Source organism: Cryptomeria japonica, chromosome 5 (genome assembly GCF_030272615.1).
Source record: "Cryptomeria japonica chromosome 5, Sugi_1.0, whole genome shotgun sequence".
Taxonomy (NCBI): Eukaryota; Viridiplantae; Streptophyta; class Pinopsida; order Cupressales; family Cupressaceae; genus Cryptomeria; species Cryptomeria japonica.
In genome coordinates this window covers 126,451,315-126,469,358 of record NC_081409.1, presented here as the reverse complement: position 1 = coordinate 126,469,358, position 18,044 = coordinate 126,451,315, and the positions used below count along the sequence as shown (strand labels likewise).

The window sequence follows — 18,044 nt, the reverse complement described above, 5'->3', positions numbered from 1 at the left end:
TGATAATGACAATGACAATGCATTCGTGGATTCTATAGAAGTTGAGGAAACTATCATGGATCCCCATTTTAATAGATTGGGTCAAGAAATAATGAAAAGGGATAGACAATATTTGCTAGAAGTCATGGCAAAAAGTAGGGCAAGACTACCTCGTGATTTTGATATGTCACAAATTTTGGAGGATGGCCCAAATCAAACAAATCAAGTTAATACAAGACAAAGGAGGCCCAATAGTGGTGGTAAGAAAGAGTGTCTCGTGCTTGAGTCACCTTAATCCCTATTTCAAAAACCTGAGATTCCAAACACATACACTCATTCTCATGCCAGTTATGATAGAACCTCTCATGAACAACCACGTAGTCGTCCTTTCCCATGGAGAAAAACTACCATCATGCATGACTATGATGATACCCAAGATAATACTAATGTATACAATTACACTCAATCGAATATTCAAAATCATGACACGAGGAGACCCCATGTCAGATTTGGGGACAATATCCAAGATCATTCTTATGACACATCCTATCCTCATGGTCATGACATGTATCAAGCCAGACCTAGTGCTCCTCATTACAACACCATACCAAGTGGTCCATATGCAAGCTATAACTATGTCTCTCCTCCATATGAGAACATCTATGATCAATACCATCCATATATGCATTATATCCTTCCTCTCCGCCCGGTGGCCCAGGCATGAGACTAGCTCAAAGAAAAAAGATACCACCCAAGAATGACTTGCAACAATAGATCAAGGATTTACAAAAGAAAATGGTGGACATGACTACACCAAAGCAATAATACACAATTAAATATATATGTCGTTACCCATTTGATAGAAGAATTCCAATGCCCCCATTTTCTCCACATTTTGTGACACCAAAATTTGATAAGTACAAAGGCAAAGGGGATCCTAAGGCACACATAAGACAGTTTTTCATAGCTCACATTGAGGTAGTAAGAAAAGAACATACTTGATGAGATTGTTCCCACAAAGCTTAGGCGAACAAGCAATGGAATGGTTCTTCCAACTTCCACCTGGAATTAAGTCATGGGGTGATTTAGCAGAGTCTTTCATACAACACTTCTCATACAGCATTGAAACAGATGTGTCAGTAGCCACCTTATGCAATACTAAGCAGAAACATGGGGAATCTTTTGCTTCATTTTTACAGTGATAGAGAGGTCTTGCTAGTCGATGCTCTTGTGATATACCACAAATGAAAATGGTAGAAATATTCACACAAAATGTTAACAAGGATATCAGATATGAGATAATAAAATCACGTTTGTCTACCTACAAAGAGGTCATTGAGAAATGAATGGCGATAGAAAAAGTCCTTATTGAAAAAGGTATCATCAAGATATTCAAAGAGAATAAAGAAGAATCAAATGGGAAAGACACCCGCTTTTGGAACAAAAATAAGAACACTGTCAATGACGGGGTAGTAGAAACAAATGTTGTGAAACCTAAGATAACTTTCCCCAGTGCAAGTTCTTCTAACTCAAATAATCAAGTGAACAATCAAAGGCAATCAAAACCTTAAAGGAAATACACCCCATTGAGAGAGCCAATTGAAACCGCATTCAAGAAGTTAGTGGCAAATAAGCTCATAACACTACCAGATAATCCACCATATGAGCCAGAAGTAAAACCAAATTGGTGGAATGATGATGAATATTATGAATATCACAAGAGTAAAGGGCATTTAACTAGCAATTTTCATAGATTGAAGAATATCATACAGGATCTCATTGACAGAGGTGACATAGAATTTTATGGTCACACCTCCAATGAAGAGCATGCGATGTTTAAGGAGCCATTTCCTGAACATGACAAGGGGAAAGCGAAAACTATAGACAATCAAGCTAATTACACTATTAACCATATTTCAATGGTGCCCTATGACTATGATTCCACTATTAACCATATTTCAATGGACAGTCATGTTTCTACTATCATTATAAAGGAAAAAACTCCTGAAGGTCCTACCCAAAGGAGTAAAGTTGTTTTGAAAGGCATTGGACCATCTTCCTCATCTTCTAAAGATGAAACCTCTTAATGTAATATCACAACCCATCGAGGTAAAGTCACCTTACAAGGTGTTCCATCCAAGCCTGTAGCCTCTTCATCCACAAAGAATGAGTAGAACCTTGTAGATTAGTTAGGGAAGACACCCACCCTCATTCCATCCTTGAGCTTTTATGCATATCTCCTGCACATAATGACATCCTTGATAAGACTTTGAGAGAGACCTTCATACCCACTAATCTGAACGTGGACCAATTTCAAGCCATGGTGGGATACCTTTTTGTTCCGCATAGCCTTACATTCATAAAAGTCAATGATGCATTTGTAACCCTGCCTCATAATGCACGTCTACATATTGAAGCCTTTCTCCATAAAAAATGAATAAAATGAGTCTTGATATATGGAGGAGAAGGTATGAGCATTTGTACATTGAACACTATTAAATAATTGGGATATTCTGAAAAGAATGTAAATTCTACAAATACAATCACCATTAAAGCATATGATGACGAAGAGGACTCATCCAAGGGAACAATCACCTTACCTCTTAGAGTTGGGCCAGTTATGAAGGATGTGGTGTGTCAAGTCCTTGATTTAGATCTCACATATAATATACTCTTGGGACATCCATGGATTCATGAAATAAGAGTTGTTCCATCAACATATCATCAGTGTATCAAGTTTCCACAAATGGAGTTGAAGTGGTTGTTAATGGTGATCTGATCCATTCATATATTGCAACAACCTATGGTCAAAGTCAAAAATGATAATACCAATCAATGGAGAGGCAATTCCATCATCCCCGTATGTTGATCTTGAGTCACTAAAACCTTCAACATCAAAACAAGGAGAACTTAAAGGGAAATATCAAGATAAAGGTATGGGCGAGTATACTCTAAATCAAACTATGTACCTAAGACAAGTAATGGATTCTCTAAAAGAATATGGATGACCACTTCCTTCAAAAAAGGTATCTATCATTACATTAAAATGGGATCCTACTATATTCCAAAAATGGGGTGAGATGGAAGAAGGGGACTTATACAAAATGCTTTACAAAGAACTTGAAGAGGACACACAAGATCGCATCAAGATACTATGTGAAAAGTATGGAAAAGGATTCAAAATCCTACAAAAATTTGGGTACGATAGTAAAAGCCCTCTTGGCCTAAGAAAAGAAGGTATCACTCAACCTTTGCAACCAGAATTAACATTCAAGAATCAACACTCTAAAAGACTTGGTTTCATACCTTTCAAGTTAAGCACTCACAAATCTGAAAAAGCATTGTAAAGCATAAACTCTAATGATCAACAAGAAAAATGTGATTCCACCAACTCCAATAAGTGGGAATGGAGTTCAGATAAGTCATCTAGTGATTATGAGCTCACTGAACATTCAAAGAAACAGGTGAACCCACAGAGGAAGAGGAATTCTATAGAAAATTCAGGGTTGGTCAAATTACTTCAGAATCTACAGCTCAAAAGGAGGCTAATAAAGGAAAAACTCTCGAGGATCCCAAAAAGTCTTCATTTCTAGGTTTAGGTCAAAATCATGAAGAGTGAGGACTCCCATTGTTGAATGTGCTTCTAGTGATGCCAATTTGGATTCATTTACGATCGAAACAAATGAGGAGAGTGTTAGCGATGACCTCTATAATTACCTTGATATACCTGAAGATGATCATGTCTTTACCCTTACTCTCACTAACTTTGAAAATATTGATGACCTTCCCCTTGTTCACCCATAACTTATTGATCGAGACCACAAAGGACCTTTACAACTAGACACATTTCAAAATGATGAGGCTTTCATAGACTACCTAGGCATATGAGATGATCTTTCACATGAGGACCATAAAGCGAGGTATATTATAGAACTCAACAGTGTGGCATATTTTGGTGAGGGTGTTGGGCCTTCTAGTTGCAAAAATATAAAAATAAAAATAAATCATGGGTATTATGGTGAAAACCACACTGTGGCACTATCTGACTCTAAAAAGGTAAAAAGAAAGGATGTATCTGAGGGTGAAAACCTCTCTAAGGTGCCCTAAGATGGAAGGCTCAACATCCTCCCAACATCATATGAGGAGAAATCATCCATGTTGGTAGAAGAGACTATCAAAACAAACATTAGCATAGAAGATATTCTACATAACATATTCTTGGCACAATCCCTAATAGAAAAATAAAGACTGAAGTTCATAAGTTTCTTCATAGAATGACAAATCAATTTTGCATGGTCATATGGGGACATGCCTAGACTAGACCCTGATCTAGTGATGCATCATTTAACAGTTACACCAGGAGAAAAGCCAATAAAACATAAATTAAGGAAGATGCATCCACAAGTGGCATTATTAGTATAGGTAGAACTTGAGAAACTATTGGATGTTGGATTCATAACACTGATTGATTATCCCGAGTGGATCTCTAAACTAGTATCAGTCAACAAGCCAGATCGCAACATCAGAATATGTACAGATTTCAGAGACATAAACAAATCTTGTCCTAAAGATGACTTTCCATTGCCAAATATTGACTTGATAGTGGATTTTACAACTGGTCATGCAATGTTATCTTTGATGGATGGATTTTCTAGCTATAACCAAATAAAAATTGCACCTGAGGACCAACACAAAATAGCATTTACTTGTCCCTGGGGAACTTTCTGCTAGATGTCATGCCCTTCAAACTAAAGAACGTAGATGCCACATACCAAAGAACTATGAATACCATCTTTCATGATCTTATGCATGTAATTGTGGAGGATTATGTTGATGACCTCCTGGAAAAATCATTAGAAAGAGAAACACATTTGGACATTCTCTCAGTAGTTTTCAATCGGTTAGAGAAATACAAAGTAAGATTAAATCCTAAGAAGTGTGTCTTTGGAGTAAACTTCGGGAAGCTCTTTGGGTACATTATTTCAAAAAGAGGAATTGAATTCAGTCCAACTAAAGTTAGAGCTATATTAGAAATGCCACCACCAAAGAATATTAGTCAACTTCAGTCTCTATATGGAAGACTCTAGTCTATATGAAGATTCATAGCTCAACTCGCACATAAATGTCATCCTTTTCAACATTTACTACACAAAAACATCAAATTCAAATGGGATGATGTCAGCAGGCTTTTTAGACACTCAAAGATTATCTCCTAAATCTACCAATTTTAATGTCCCCAATTCCAGGAAAACCCCTATTACTTTACATATCAACTACACAAACAACACTAGGTGAACTCTTGGCACAACAGAACAATGAAGGCAAAGAAAGAGCAGTATATTACATCAGTTGCACTCTGGTTGGCTATGAGCTTAACTACATGTTGATTGAGTGTGCATGTCTTATTCTAGTTTTTGCCTCGCAAAAATTATGACATTACATGCTAACTCATAGAACTAAGCTTGTTGCAAGGATAGATCCACTAAAATATCTTCTTAATAAGGCAACACTCACTATAAGATTAGCTAAATGGGTTATAATCTTAAGAGAGTTTGACATCAAATATGTGGATAGAAAAGTAATCAAAGGACAAGCTATTGCAGATCAATTGGCAGATGCACCCTTCGTTTATGATACTCCTATAACTTTAGAGTTTCTAGATGAATCTATTCTAACGGTGACATACAAAAAGCCTTGGCAATTATACTTTGATGGTTCATACATGCAACATGGTGCGAGAGTCGACATGCTCTTTATCACACCTCAAAGGGATTCCATTCCTAAATCATATTGATTGTCATTTTCTTGCACTAATAACATAGCAGAATATGAGGCATTGACAATAGGATTACGAATTGTGGTTCATTGGAAGATCCAAGAACTTCATATTTTTGGGGACTCTCAACTTATATTTCATCAAGAAAATGATGACTACCAAAAAAAAGATGAAAAAATATTGCCTTATAAGAAAATGGTAGATGATTTCAAACAATACTTCACAGACATAATCTTTGAGCAGATCCCAAGAGAAAACAATCGAGTTGTAGATGCCATGGCTACTATTTCTTCATTGGTTGATCTACCACAAAATGAAACCCACTATGAGTTCTTGGTGGATAACCTTTTGGTCCCCTCATATGAGATCACTCATGCCAAGATGATATGTGTCATTGGTTATGATTCCCCTTGGTATGGTGTCATTTTTACATATCTTCACAATAGTACCCTTCCTCCTGACCTATCCAACAAACGATTCATACTTTCATCCACCAATCTTCTCTCTATGTCATTTTAGTCGATACCCTTTACCATCGAGATCTAGATGGCACTCTTCCTAGATGATTAGAAAGGGACGAAGCTCGAATTGTATTACGAGAGGTTCATGAAGGTATATGTGGTGCCCATTCTAGTGGTCCAACCTTAGCCAAGAAAATCATTAGAACTAGATACTACTGGCCCAGTATGGAAAAATATTCATATCAATTTGTCAAGAAATTTAAGCAATGTCAGCTTCATGGAGACCTTATTCATGCGTTGACCCAAGAACTCCAACCGATTGTGACTCCTTGACCTTTTTGTCAGTGGGGACTCGATCTCATAGGAAAGATTCACCCTCCTTCTTCCAATGGCCATAAATTCATCATCATTTCTACAGAATATTTCACAAAATGGATTGAAGTCGTTCCTCTCACCCAAGTCACTGGAAAATAGATTGCTACATTCATCCTTAACTACATCATTTGTCGCTATGATATCCCTTTCTATTATCATAGATAATGGATGTCCCTTCAAGAACCAGGATGTTCATGAACTTTGTGATCACTTCTATATTAACCACTGCTTCTCTACTCCACACTACACCTAAGGTAATGGACAAGTTGAGGCATCTAATAAAACTATTCTCAAAATCCTCAAAAAGACTGTCAATGACACTGGCCGAAATTGGCACATCCAACTTAATCCCACACTTTGGGCTTTTCGCACACCCACAAGAGATACACCTTATTCAATTGTCTATGGTATCAAAGCTATCCTACCTATTGAGGTTGATTTAAGATCTTTATGAGTCTCTTTGTGTGACATAATCAGTGATGAAGACTATAGGGTCTCCCACTTACAAGAACTAGAACTATTGGATGAACGACAACAAACTGTTTTTAATCATCTTAAGGCTTATCAACAAAGAATGATTCAAAGTTACAATCATAAGGTAAATCCTTGCACATTTGAGGTGGGTGACTTAGTATTGAGAGAGAATCCAAGAAATCAACAGGACCGAGAAAAGAAAGGAAAATTTAAGCCCAATTGGCTTGGTCCCTATGTCATCACAGCAGTCTATGGATCAGGTGCATATCAGCTCTCAACACCAGATGGAGAACCTTTGGAAGATCCTATCAATAGCATGCACCTTCGCATGTTTTACACATAGCCCTTCAGAATATCCTAATTCAAAAATACAAAAAAATTAAAAAAATTAAAAAAATATCAAAAATACAAAAACAATAAAAAATAAAAAAATCGTTACTTGGTGAAAACCTGGCAAACATGCACCTTGTGACACAAAAAAATTGAAAAATCAAAAAAAGTAAAGAGAAATAAATTCGTCCAGGGTGAGTTCACAATAATGGTTCCCACTTTCACCCATGAAGGAAAAACGAGATGGTAGGAAAAAAAATTCGAAGGGGGTTCGAGCGAAGTGGGGGTGTTCGAACGAACTACCCTTTAGGGTTCAAGTGAACCCCCCACTTTGCTCGAACCCCCTCTTTCGAGTGAACCACCTTTAATGCTTATTTTAGTCAATTTTTAATTATATTGGGGGGGTCGCTCAAATCCCACTTCATTCAAACCCCCCTAAAAAGGGGGGTTCGCTCAAACCCCCCTTCATTCGAACCCCTCTTTCTACACTTCTCTAAAACTTTCTACAATTTTTTACAGATTTTTGGCCTTCAAACCTCTAGTTGAAGGATCAAATGGAATTATCTTGACAACCCAAAATGTAGTATGGTAGTCCTCGAAGCAAGCTTTCCAATGACTATAATTTTATTACATATTGATTTTATTATAATTTGTTTTTTTATTTTACCAAACATGGGTTTTTCACTGAACATGAATTTCTCTGTTCAATCCACTGGGAAAAATAGTAAACTAATTCAAGAAAAATCTAAAAATTATCTATGCTCTAGGTATTGATGTCTTCTTTCTAACCAAAAAAAAATTGAATTTCGATATATATAGAACAAGTTACGTGTTCAAACATACACCTATGTCTAAAATATAATTAGTTGGACTTCAAAACTTAATAAAATGAAAAATATTCAATATATCACTATCAAACCAACTGCAAGCCCTGGATATTGATGTTACAAACGAAAATTCGAAAGAATTAGGTTTTTTACATTTATAGAAAAAAAGTTATGCGTTTCAGGAGGCACATCACTCTTAAAAAATGTAGTTTGTTGTAAAAAACTACTTTTCGAGGGAGATTGAAAAAAAAATTTAAAAATTGAAAAAAAATTGAAAAAAGTATTATAGAATCTACAGACAAAATGCTACAAATCACTAATTTACATCATCTTCAAATTCTTAATAGTTTAAGAGTTATAGTTGTTGGAAGTTGAAGATTAATTTAAAAATGTTCATCTCAGTGTCAAAAGTGGAAAAAAAGTGGGAACCATTATTGTGAGTTCATCCTCCAACGGTTAAAAACCACTTCAGTGGCGCCCTGGGCAAGTACCATGGTGAAAAATGGGTTATCAACACTATGTGTAGAGATATTGCTTCTCCCTCCTTTAGGATTCAATCTCATCCTTTCACTTTGCACACACACACACAACCTATCCATCCATAATAAACCTACTCATTCCCATCATGGCTTGTTATTGATCTACCTAAGGTTGGTTATACATTCATAATAAACCTCTCTCTTTCACCCTTTCCTTCCATAATAAATTAGGTCCAATATACAACTGGGGAAAAAACCTAAATCTAGTGATGGAAGTGGTAGCCTTAGCATCGCATGTTTTGAGGAGCATCATCTTTTCATTCCTCCTTTTCACACACAATCCACAATAAAAAGTCATTTGCATCACCAATCCACAATAAAGCTTCATTCTTCTTTGCAATAAAGTATCAGTTTCATGGATTCGGTTAGTTTCGGATGACACATAGTCAACAATGGGCTTTCAGCAAATCAAATCTTTCAGCAGACTTTGGCAACAACATGATTTTTTAGTATAATATGTCTTTTATCAAGATGACAATATTGTGACCAAATCAAACATGTTAACATATGTGGAAAGAAACACAAATAACTTGAAGATTTCATTGTGTGTTGGTGTCAAGTCTTGGTTTTCTTTTGATTTCATCTTTTTAGGTGACATGTCTTTTAGCTTTTCTAAGATGTCTCTAACTAGAGATTCTATCTCTAGGATATCTTTGACTAGAAAGGTGAGGATGGGATATGTTCACCTATTGTTTCTCTTTTTGTGGATTATCTCTTAGTAATGCTATGACTTGTCCAAGGATATGAGGACACTGTGATTCTAGTGTGAACTGGGACATTCCTTGTTCGCTACTTTCTAATCTCCATGCAAATGAGTATAATGACTTTCTTGGTTGAACCTATACCTCGATTGTCATAACCTATTTTCCATAATAAATCTCAATGATGATAAAGCACAAGAGGCTCTTTCACTTCCATATCTTCTACCTTCCATCCCCCTTTCTTGATTGACCTCCATTGTCCTTCCTTGAGTCTGTGTAGACTTCTATCACATGACTGAGTATAATAACAGGCCAAAAATATCTGCATTTCATGTAGTTTTCACCTGCATCATCACATGTTAGCATATACATACATATAGATATCACACTAGCATCACATCTTGCATATATCATTGATTAGTATTTACATTCTCATATATAAAACATAAAAGACAAAAATATATACACCATGCATCTCATCCTATAAATAATCATATCATATCATTATCACACATCCATTTTCATTTAGTATATTCACATTTGCATTATCGTTATAAAAATAGAAAAGAACAAAATCATAGTGCATATCATCATATACATATGCAGATCCATATCATATAGCATCATAAAATCATCATAAATCATATACAACATCACATAGGAACACATGCATATAGTTGTCGCAATGAAAGAGTCATCTCATATATATATCAAAAAAATAATAAAGTGCCATGATGATACAATGATGGCAATCTCATATGGCTATAAAATAACCCAAAGGTGTCTACATCATAATACAAAAACTGATACAAAATAGGTTCTAAGTGAACTATGATGAAGATCCTCCCTCGGAGCCAGCTACCTCGAAGGAGTCTAAGCTCTCAAAGGTCCTGCTCCAGGATCATCCCCTTTGTCTCTCCCCCCTAGTGGTACGGGTAGACCCATAACTCCTCCACTGGATGCCTATTGTCTATCCCCCCCCTGTAGTAGTCTGGGATGGTCTCCTAAAACTTCTAGACCTCAGCTCTGGAGGAACAGCTACATAGTATAAGTCTCTCCAGTAGGCTATCTCCTCCCCTTCCTTTAGGACATATGCATAGCTGGCCCCTGTGTCCTTTGCTTCTCTCTTGCCTCCTTAGCCTTAGTGTATCACTGGATGGCATGGTCCCTCTCCCTCTACATATCTGCTAGTCATCACCTCAATCAAGTCACATCTCTCTCAATATCCTCGATTTCATCAACCTGTCCTATTACAATCTCTCACGGCACTATCAGCTCATCCTCCTCCTCATCTCTTCCCTGAGCACCCTCATGTCCATCCTATCCCTATACCTATCCCAATGTATCTCTCCCTAGTACCTTTCCCTATCCCTATCCACCAACCTGTAGTACTTGTCCTCCTCTACCCCTCAGTGGTCTCAGTGGTCTCCCTACCTATGGCTCATGTCTCTCCTCAACCCTCTCCTTGGCATCTCTCTCCCCAAAATCCCTCTTTCCACCTTTTCCCCTCACCACCCTCCTCACTACCCCTCTCCTTTGCCTCCTCCTTCTCCCTCCACCCCTGTCATCATCATCATCATCATCATCATCATCATCATCATCATCCTCTGCCACCACAGGCTCATCTGGATTTGTCAACCTAGGTATTGGATGTGCTGCAAAATATGTGTCATACTCTGTGTTTGTACCTCCATCAACAACATCCCTCAATATATCCCATGGCATCGGAACCATCTGCTCAAACTGTGTAACTATGGCAGCATAAGACAAAATCAGCCCCCAATGAGCCTTCTCTCGCACTATCCGGGTAAACTCTCCTGAACACTAAGCCATCCTCTGTTGTCATCCAATCTGTTTGCCTATCCAAGGTATAGGGAGTTCGCTTGACCAAGTACCTGCTCCTGAACACATAGGGAAGCTTTGTCGCATCCTCCTCCCAATCCTCGTAATCTACATAAGGTCTCCATATGAAACTATCTATATCACTCATCTTCAATAGTCCACCTTCCCAATCTGTGGCTGGGAAGTGATCATACTGTACAAATGAGCATAACATTGTCCATGTCCTCTCCATCTGAAGTACACTGGCCTCGTCACTGCAATGTTCTCATAGGACCACATCTGTAATAGAGTCACTTTGCATCCTAACCCACAGCCACCAAGATACACAAACTGGTGGAGCTCATGATACAAATGTGTAAGTACACACAAGCCCCATGCATATCTAGTATGTTGTGTAACCAATGTCTCCAGAGTCCATCCCCAGCCAATAGCCATACCCCATGTCGCCCTATCTCGACATAAGTACCCACTAATCACCCCTTTGAATATTGCTAGTAGTCTACATCCAGTACCTAGCATGACATCCCAGTTGACATGATCTCATCTCATCTCCAGCTTGGGGTCTCTAAAGACTCATCTTAGTGCATCCATGTCTCCCTCTCTATCATATCACACTAGCTCGCCATGGATCGGTATCCTCGTAATCCTGTAAACATCCTCTAATGTGACTGACATCTCGCCACTCAGAAAATGAAACGAACAAGTCTCTAAGTGCCATCTCTTTGCTAGAGAAATCAGTAGTCCCCTATTCGCCTAAATCTCAAGTAGATACATGATGTGTCTCAAACCCATGCCCTCGATAGATGCCCGCTCCTCAAAGGTCAACTCTGGTCGCAACCTCTGTATCATATGGAATCTCTCCCATGACTCTATCTAGGGCAAGTACTCTTGCATCCAATCAAATCAATCATGTCAATCCTAGTGGTACCTATGTCCATCACATGGTGTTTCTCATCAGGCTCTATCCTAATGCTCATGTTTATCACATAGTGCTACTCCTATCCTAGTGATTATGTCTATCACATGGCACTTGATCCTATTCAAAGGCCCTTCTTGAGTGAATCCTCTCAGTAGCTTATTCAATTGGCAACATATGTTCATCACAAAATTGTCAATTCTAGCCTATCTCTCATTTTTATCTTCCCTAGGGCACCTACCTGAGTGTATCCTCTCAACAGCTTATCCAATCGACAGAGTATGCTCATCACATAACTGTCAACTTGTGCTCCCTAAGACACAAACATGTTTTTACAACACAAACATGGTTTCTCTTAACCTAAACATGCTTTTCTGCCCTAGATGCACCTGACCAACACAGATGCGCCACTGCCCTACCTATACGTGTCTTTGTGACATAGACGTGCTTTATGCACACAAACGTGTCTTTACTCAACATAGACATGATCATATTCACAAACGCGACCGGACATGACCTAGACACACTTTTCCATCACAGACGTGCTTGGCACCAACCTAGACGTGTATTTACTATACACTACCGATTTTGTATTTTTATTTATCTACTCTAAAATGGATTAATGGCAGCAATAAATGCAGAAAAGTACAAAGTGGCTTTGAGGTACTTATTGGCTCACCCATGTCATCTGATCTCTAATATCGCCAGACTCAATCAAACCTGTGAACTCTATCCATCTGCTCTGACTGCTCTAAGGTCTCTCTCTCTCTGCACTCTAATTTCTTAGGTGTGTGGATGCAAATGAGGATGTTTTCCTTGTGGCCCTACCTTATATGTTTCCTAGCCCTAGTCTTGTATTTTTCTTCCTTGACTCAGTCCTTTTTCCTGCGTGACCATGTCAGTCCTTTCTAGCCTTTCTTTCTTATCGAGAGATTGTCTACAACCCCTTTCAATTTTTCCATCCAATCTCTCAAGGGGGCATATCATTCTCATCTTGGGGAAACTTTGTATCAGTTTATCTTATCTTCTTTGAGCCAACGCGACAAGCTGTATTGTCTCAAGTTTTATCCTAAGTCTTCTATTAATTAAATAAATCTTTATTTATTTAATTAATTCATTAATCATCTTCTAAGCCTTTCCTTATTAAATAAATACTTTTATTTATTTAAATTATTCTTTTTCCTAAATGAAATAAATATTTTATTTATTTAAATGATCCCACTTCCTCTATTAATTAAATAAATCTTTATTTATTTGATTAATTCATTAGCCTTTTCTACCCATGACACATGTCACTCATCTCTTAATTCTTCTCTTACTTTCCCCCTTTATCATTTAATTATTTCCTCTACCTACCCTTCAATCCTAGTTGACCATTTATCTTTACACCTCTTAATCTTATCTTTCCATTTCCTAAAGTGTCTTCTATATAAGAGGATACTCTTCTTCATTATCAAACCTAATGAGCATTTTTAATTCATCGATGCAATCAAGCCTTCTTACAACTAAGCTATCAACCATATTTTCGTTCTTTGTTGAGCTCTTGTGCACACATAAAATCTGAGAGCAAATATATCAAACAAGATCAATGGAGATGGAAACCCTACTAGACATGTGAATGATACATTTGATTTTTTTTGTTGATTTACATGGTCTTGGGTATCTTCATTAGTATATGGTGGATTGCTTTTATTGTTAGGCTAGGGTTTTGTGGTTGATCCTTGTTAGTATTTCAATATTGTTGTTTTCCATTATCCACTTTTCACCATATACAATAACTAATGCATATGAGTACTTGTAGTATTATGTGTGGCAATAACTACAAATGTTTAAAAAAAAACTCTCTATTTTTTAGTTAGATTAGTTATTTTTTGTAGGGTATTTTGGCAGGTATTACTGTATCCAACCAAAACACAAGGGTGGTTTGGGAATTATTGACCCTAAAACTCGAGGGTTGTGTCTTGTTGCAAAATGGATCATCAAAGCTGCAAAATGGAATGAGCCTTGGAAAATAATGGCAGTGCATACTCAGCTTTCTCAAGCTACAACTAATAACAAATGGCAAGCTATTAACTAGACAAATAAAATTATAAGTACTTCTCAATGAGTTAATGAGCAACTTGAAGAAGATAAAGTAGGATAAAAAACATGTCTTCAAGTTTAGATCCCTAATTATCTCTTTAGCACTTTATTTCATGAATGAGATCCTCAGAATTGGAAAAGTCCAATGGGCTTATGATACACCTGTGGCTACGCAAATCAAGGAAGGATTGTTGGGTTTGGATGTAATGAAAAAATCATATTTATGGGTCTATTTTAAAACTTTCCAAGACACTATGAAAAGAAGAGAGAGAATTCCTAAAGACAGTGGAAAATTATGAGAAAACTATTTATTTCATGGTTGATAAGGATCGGTGTCATATGGAGGCAGTTGAGACAAGAACTGTTTGGATCATGCCCATGAGGTATGAGGTGGATGCAGTCACACTTCATGCATATACTCCACACTTGCTGAGTCAACCGATGGACAACAAAGAGGAGAGATTTGGCACTTTCAAGGACAAGGATCTAGACCTGCACAAGAAATTTACTGGGCCCGAAAGAAAAAGGAAAGTAAGAAAGGAAGTTGAAGAACTTGTTGAACAAATGGGTATAACTCAAGAAGCAATGCAGCGAGCTAGAGAGAAAAACATACTGAAGGAGGAAGATATGGTGAAGCCACAATCTTAACTAGTATCTTCTCCTTCCAAGAAAGCTAAGGCTAAGAAAAGTAAGTCTGCACCTACTTCTAGTATGCAGAAGTCGGTCCCAACACCTAAGCCTTAATCAACATTAACCAATTGAGTAGAAAAGAGGAAGAAAGAAAAGTCTGCAAGGAAATATGTAGCAGTAGAGGAGGAATTGAATCGGAAGAAGAGATCAGAGAAGTGAATAAAACTACTACATTTGATAGAGTAGATAGAAAACCTCTGTCCAATGATGCTCCAACTACAAAGAAAGCTAAAACACAAGGAGAGTGATCCGGTAAAACAAGGATAGGCAAGAAGAAATCAGAGATAGATGAAGCCCTCAAATCTGGTAAGCTTGAAGTCAGTTACACTATTTTTCCTCCATTACAAAAGATTATAGACACAATAGTAAATTAAGGTAATTTGAGAAATCTTTATGTATATTATGATCATTCTACTGAGAAAGTTCAAAGAGCTATTGAAAAAGAAGTCGTACATTACATGAATTATTTTAGTAAATCATTGATTGAACTATCATCCATAATCCAAAAGAGTTATATGACATTTTGGATGCTCGAAGACACACAACTAGTCTTGAAGTTGAGAGGTTAAAAGAATTTACCTTAGTTAAGTTGTGTCCAAATATAACAAAAGATGAAATACCAAGAATTTTGGGACTTGCTAACGAAAATTTTTGAAGCAAGCACAAAGTAAATAAAATAATGTTCAGAAGAATAGATGAAGTAGTAAAAGATACAATGGCTATTTTAAGGAAAATTTTGAAACAAAATAACTATCAGGTTAATCTAGAGAAGGATGACTCCCAACTAGAAGGATAATCAAGCAAAGATACCTCTCCGATAGTTCATGTTAAAACAGAAGTCTCTCAAGATCAACCATCTATATAGATTGATCCAGTTGAACAGAAAATTACAGATGACACCACTGATAATCAAGAAGTTGAAAACTTCGATGAAGCTATGCAGGATCCTCCAGAGATAGAAATCATTGTTGAGATCATAACTGAGGAGATAGGTGAAGCAGGAAAGGGTGAAGGTGATGGTGAGAAAGGAAAAGAGGATGTAAATTTAGAAGAATTTGTGAAGGAGAAGGGTGAAGAGTAGACTAATAAGGCTTCGTGACCGTGGAAAAAGCCACTATTCCTAACAAAGGAAAGAATATTGTAGATGATTTTACTCATGGTCTAGTAGATTTGAGTACCCTATCCCCTCTTCAAGCACTGAAATTAGCCACCCTCGTGCAAATCAAGGCAAGTTAGGACTTACTTAAGTCTGCATCTGAAGAGAAAGAGGTTATATCTTTGGCGACTAGAGTTTTGGAGAAAAATTTCCCTAACCTTAAGTAGATTTCTAGTGACACAAACTCTAGTAAGCTTAAGGGTATGTACAACAAAGTTGAATCAGATTTTGTATAATTAGAGAGAGCAACAAATATAAAAGTTTTGAACAAATTTAATGAGATGAGACTTAAAACCTATTTGAAAACAATTGAGGCTGATAGGGAAGTTTTGAAATATGTGGTAAAGAGTGTTGTGGATGCTTTGGATGAAAGTGGTAAAATATTTAAGTCATGTCTCATTTTACCCAAGTTTACAGTAGACATTGATAAGAATATTAGAGATCTTGAAGGGAAATTGGCCGGTATAGCACAATTATTTGTCCCACTGTAGCGTCGTAAAATTGCAACACTTGCAATTTCGACTGCATTTGGGTCTTCACGATGGCGGTGCAACGTTGAACCTGAATGGAGACCCTGAAACCTGTTTACAACATCAAAAACTGCATCTTTCTGCACCTTGTCCTGATCCTCCTTGCACCCTGTTGTCCCAGGAGGTGGGACCATGGTGCCCAGCGCCCTGGTCCCTAGCCCTATTTTGGGCCCGGTCTCTTGTTGGGCATCGGGTCTTCAAGTTTGCAATTTGGAAAATAATACTCCTAGGTCGGCCTAAGTTGGGAAAAATGAGTCTCCTAACCCTAATTGACAAGTATATAAACTACATTTCCCCTCCCAGAAAAGGAGGAGAAAAAAAAGAGGAAAAAAATATGTGTGCAAGAGGCGGAAGCGCTAGGCAAACATTAAGACATTCAAACATTCAAGCATTCCTTCAAGCAATTGAGCATTCTAGGTCTCCATTCAAGGCTAGGTGTTGCATTCAAGACAAGGATTCAACCATTGAAGAGGAGATCACCTACAAACATACAACATACAACATCATTACACCTTCGCATGTAAGAATACAAACATTCTTACAACAAGGTATCAGTACTTGATTACATTACAAACATTTACATTTACAGCATTCTCATTTCTTGGTTAATTCCAAAACTGGGGTTTGACCTGAAGGTAAACCCCTAATCCCTAACCCCCCAATCATCCTCTCTTTTCTATGTGTAGGTTGCAGGTACGCGGCTATAATTGAAGATCTGGAATCCTTGTGCAGAGAGGAACAAATCCCCCTTCATTTCATAGATTTTTCGGAGGACCGTGTGCACTCTGGGCGCCATTGTCCCGCCAACTTTTGCTCAAACTTGCAGGACAGCATCGTCTCAACATTTTACTGTTAATTTCAGGTACGTAGCTTCATCCCATGTCCCTATCTCCGTCTACAAGCGAATCTTTCTTACTTTCACATACACTCCTAGTTCAATCCTTCTATCTACATTCTTTACAAAAGAGGGTATCCTTGCTGTCTCAACCCTTGAAACTCATTTAGAATTCAATCTTGCATTGTGTGGGATTGGATCTTGTGAGTTTCAACCCCTCTTTTGAATGTAAAGTCTCTCCTAAGTGAAAACCGTCAATCCTAGTGACCTCCTTTCTCTCTCCTTGGAGTGGGCGGAACACCTAGGGTTCGATTTTCCGCTTTACACCCACATTCAGTCTTTTCAAGTCCTCTTGAAGCCCAGATAATGGATCTCATTGATAAAATAAAGGGCCTAAATAAGGAAAAGGAAAAAATGATAAGAAGAGTGGGAGAATTGAGAAGTTTAATCACTCCTCATATGGATACTTTACTTGGTGCTCAGCAGGATGCAGTGATTGCTTTGGGTAAAGGTGTTCTGATAGATCTTAAG

The 18,044-nt window shown here is 37.5% G+C and overlaps 1 protein-coding gene across 1 annotated transcript in view; it reads right to left on the bottom strand.

The window, feature by feature from the left end:
• The window catches only part of LOC131076626 (wall-associated receptor kinase 2-like), a 59,632-nt gene extending 47,893 nt beyond the window's left edge, over positions 1-11,739 (bottom strand). The window contains exons 1-2 of the mRNA XM_059220391.1: positions 11,672-11,739; positions 11,358-11,558 (exon numbers count right to left, since the gene is read on the bottom strand). Of these exons, the coding sequence (XP_059076374.1) occupies positions 11,358-11,558; positions 11,672-11,739 (269 nt within the window). The remainder of the gene's footprint in view (positions 1-11,357; positions 11,559-11,671) is intronic.
• Positions 11,740-18,044: the final 6,305 nt, after the last annotated feature.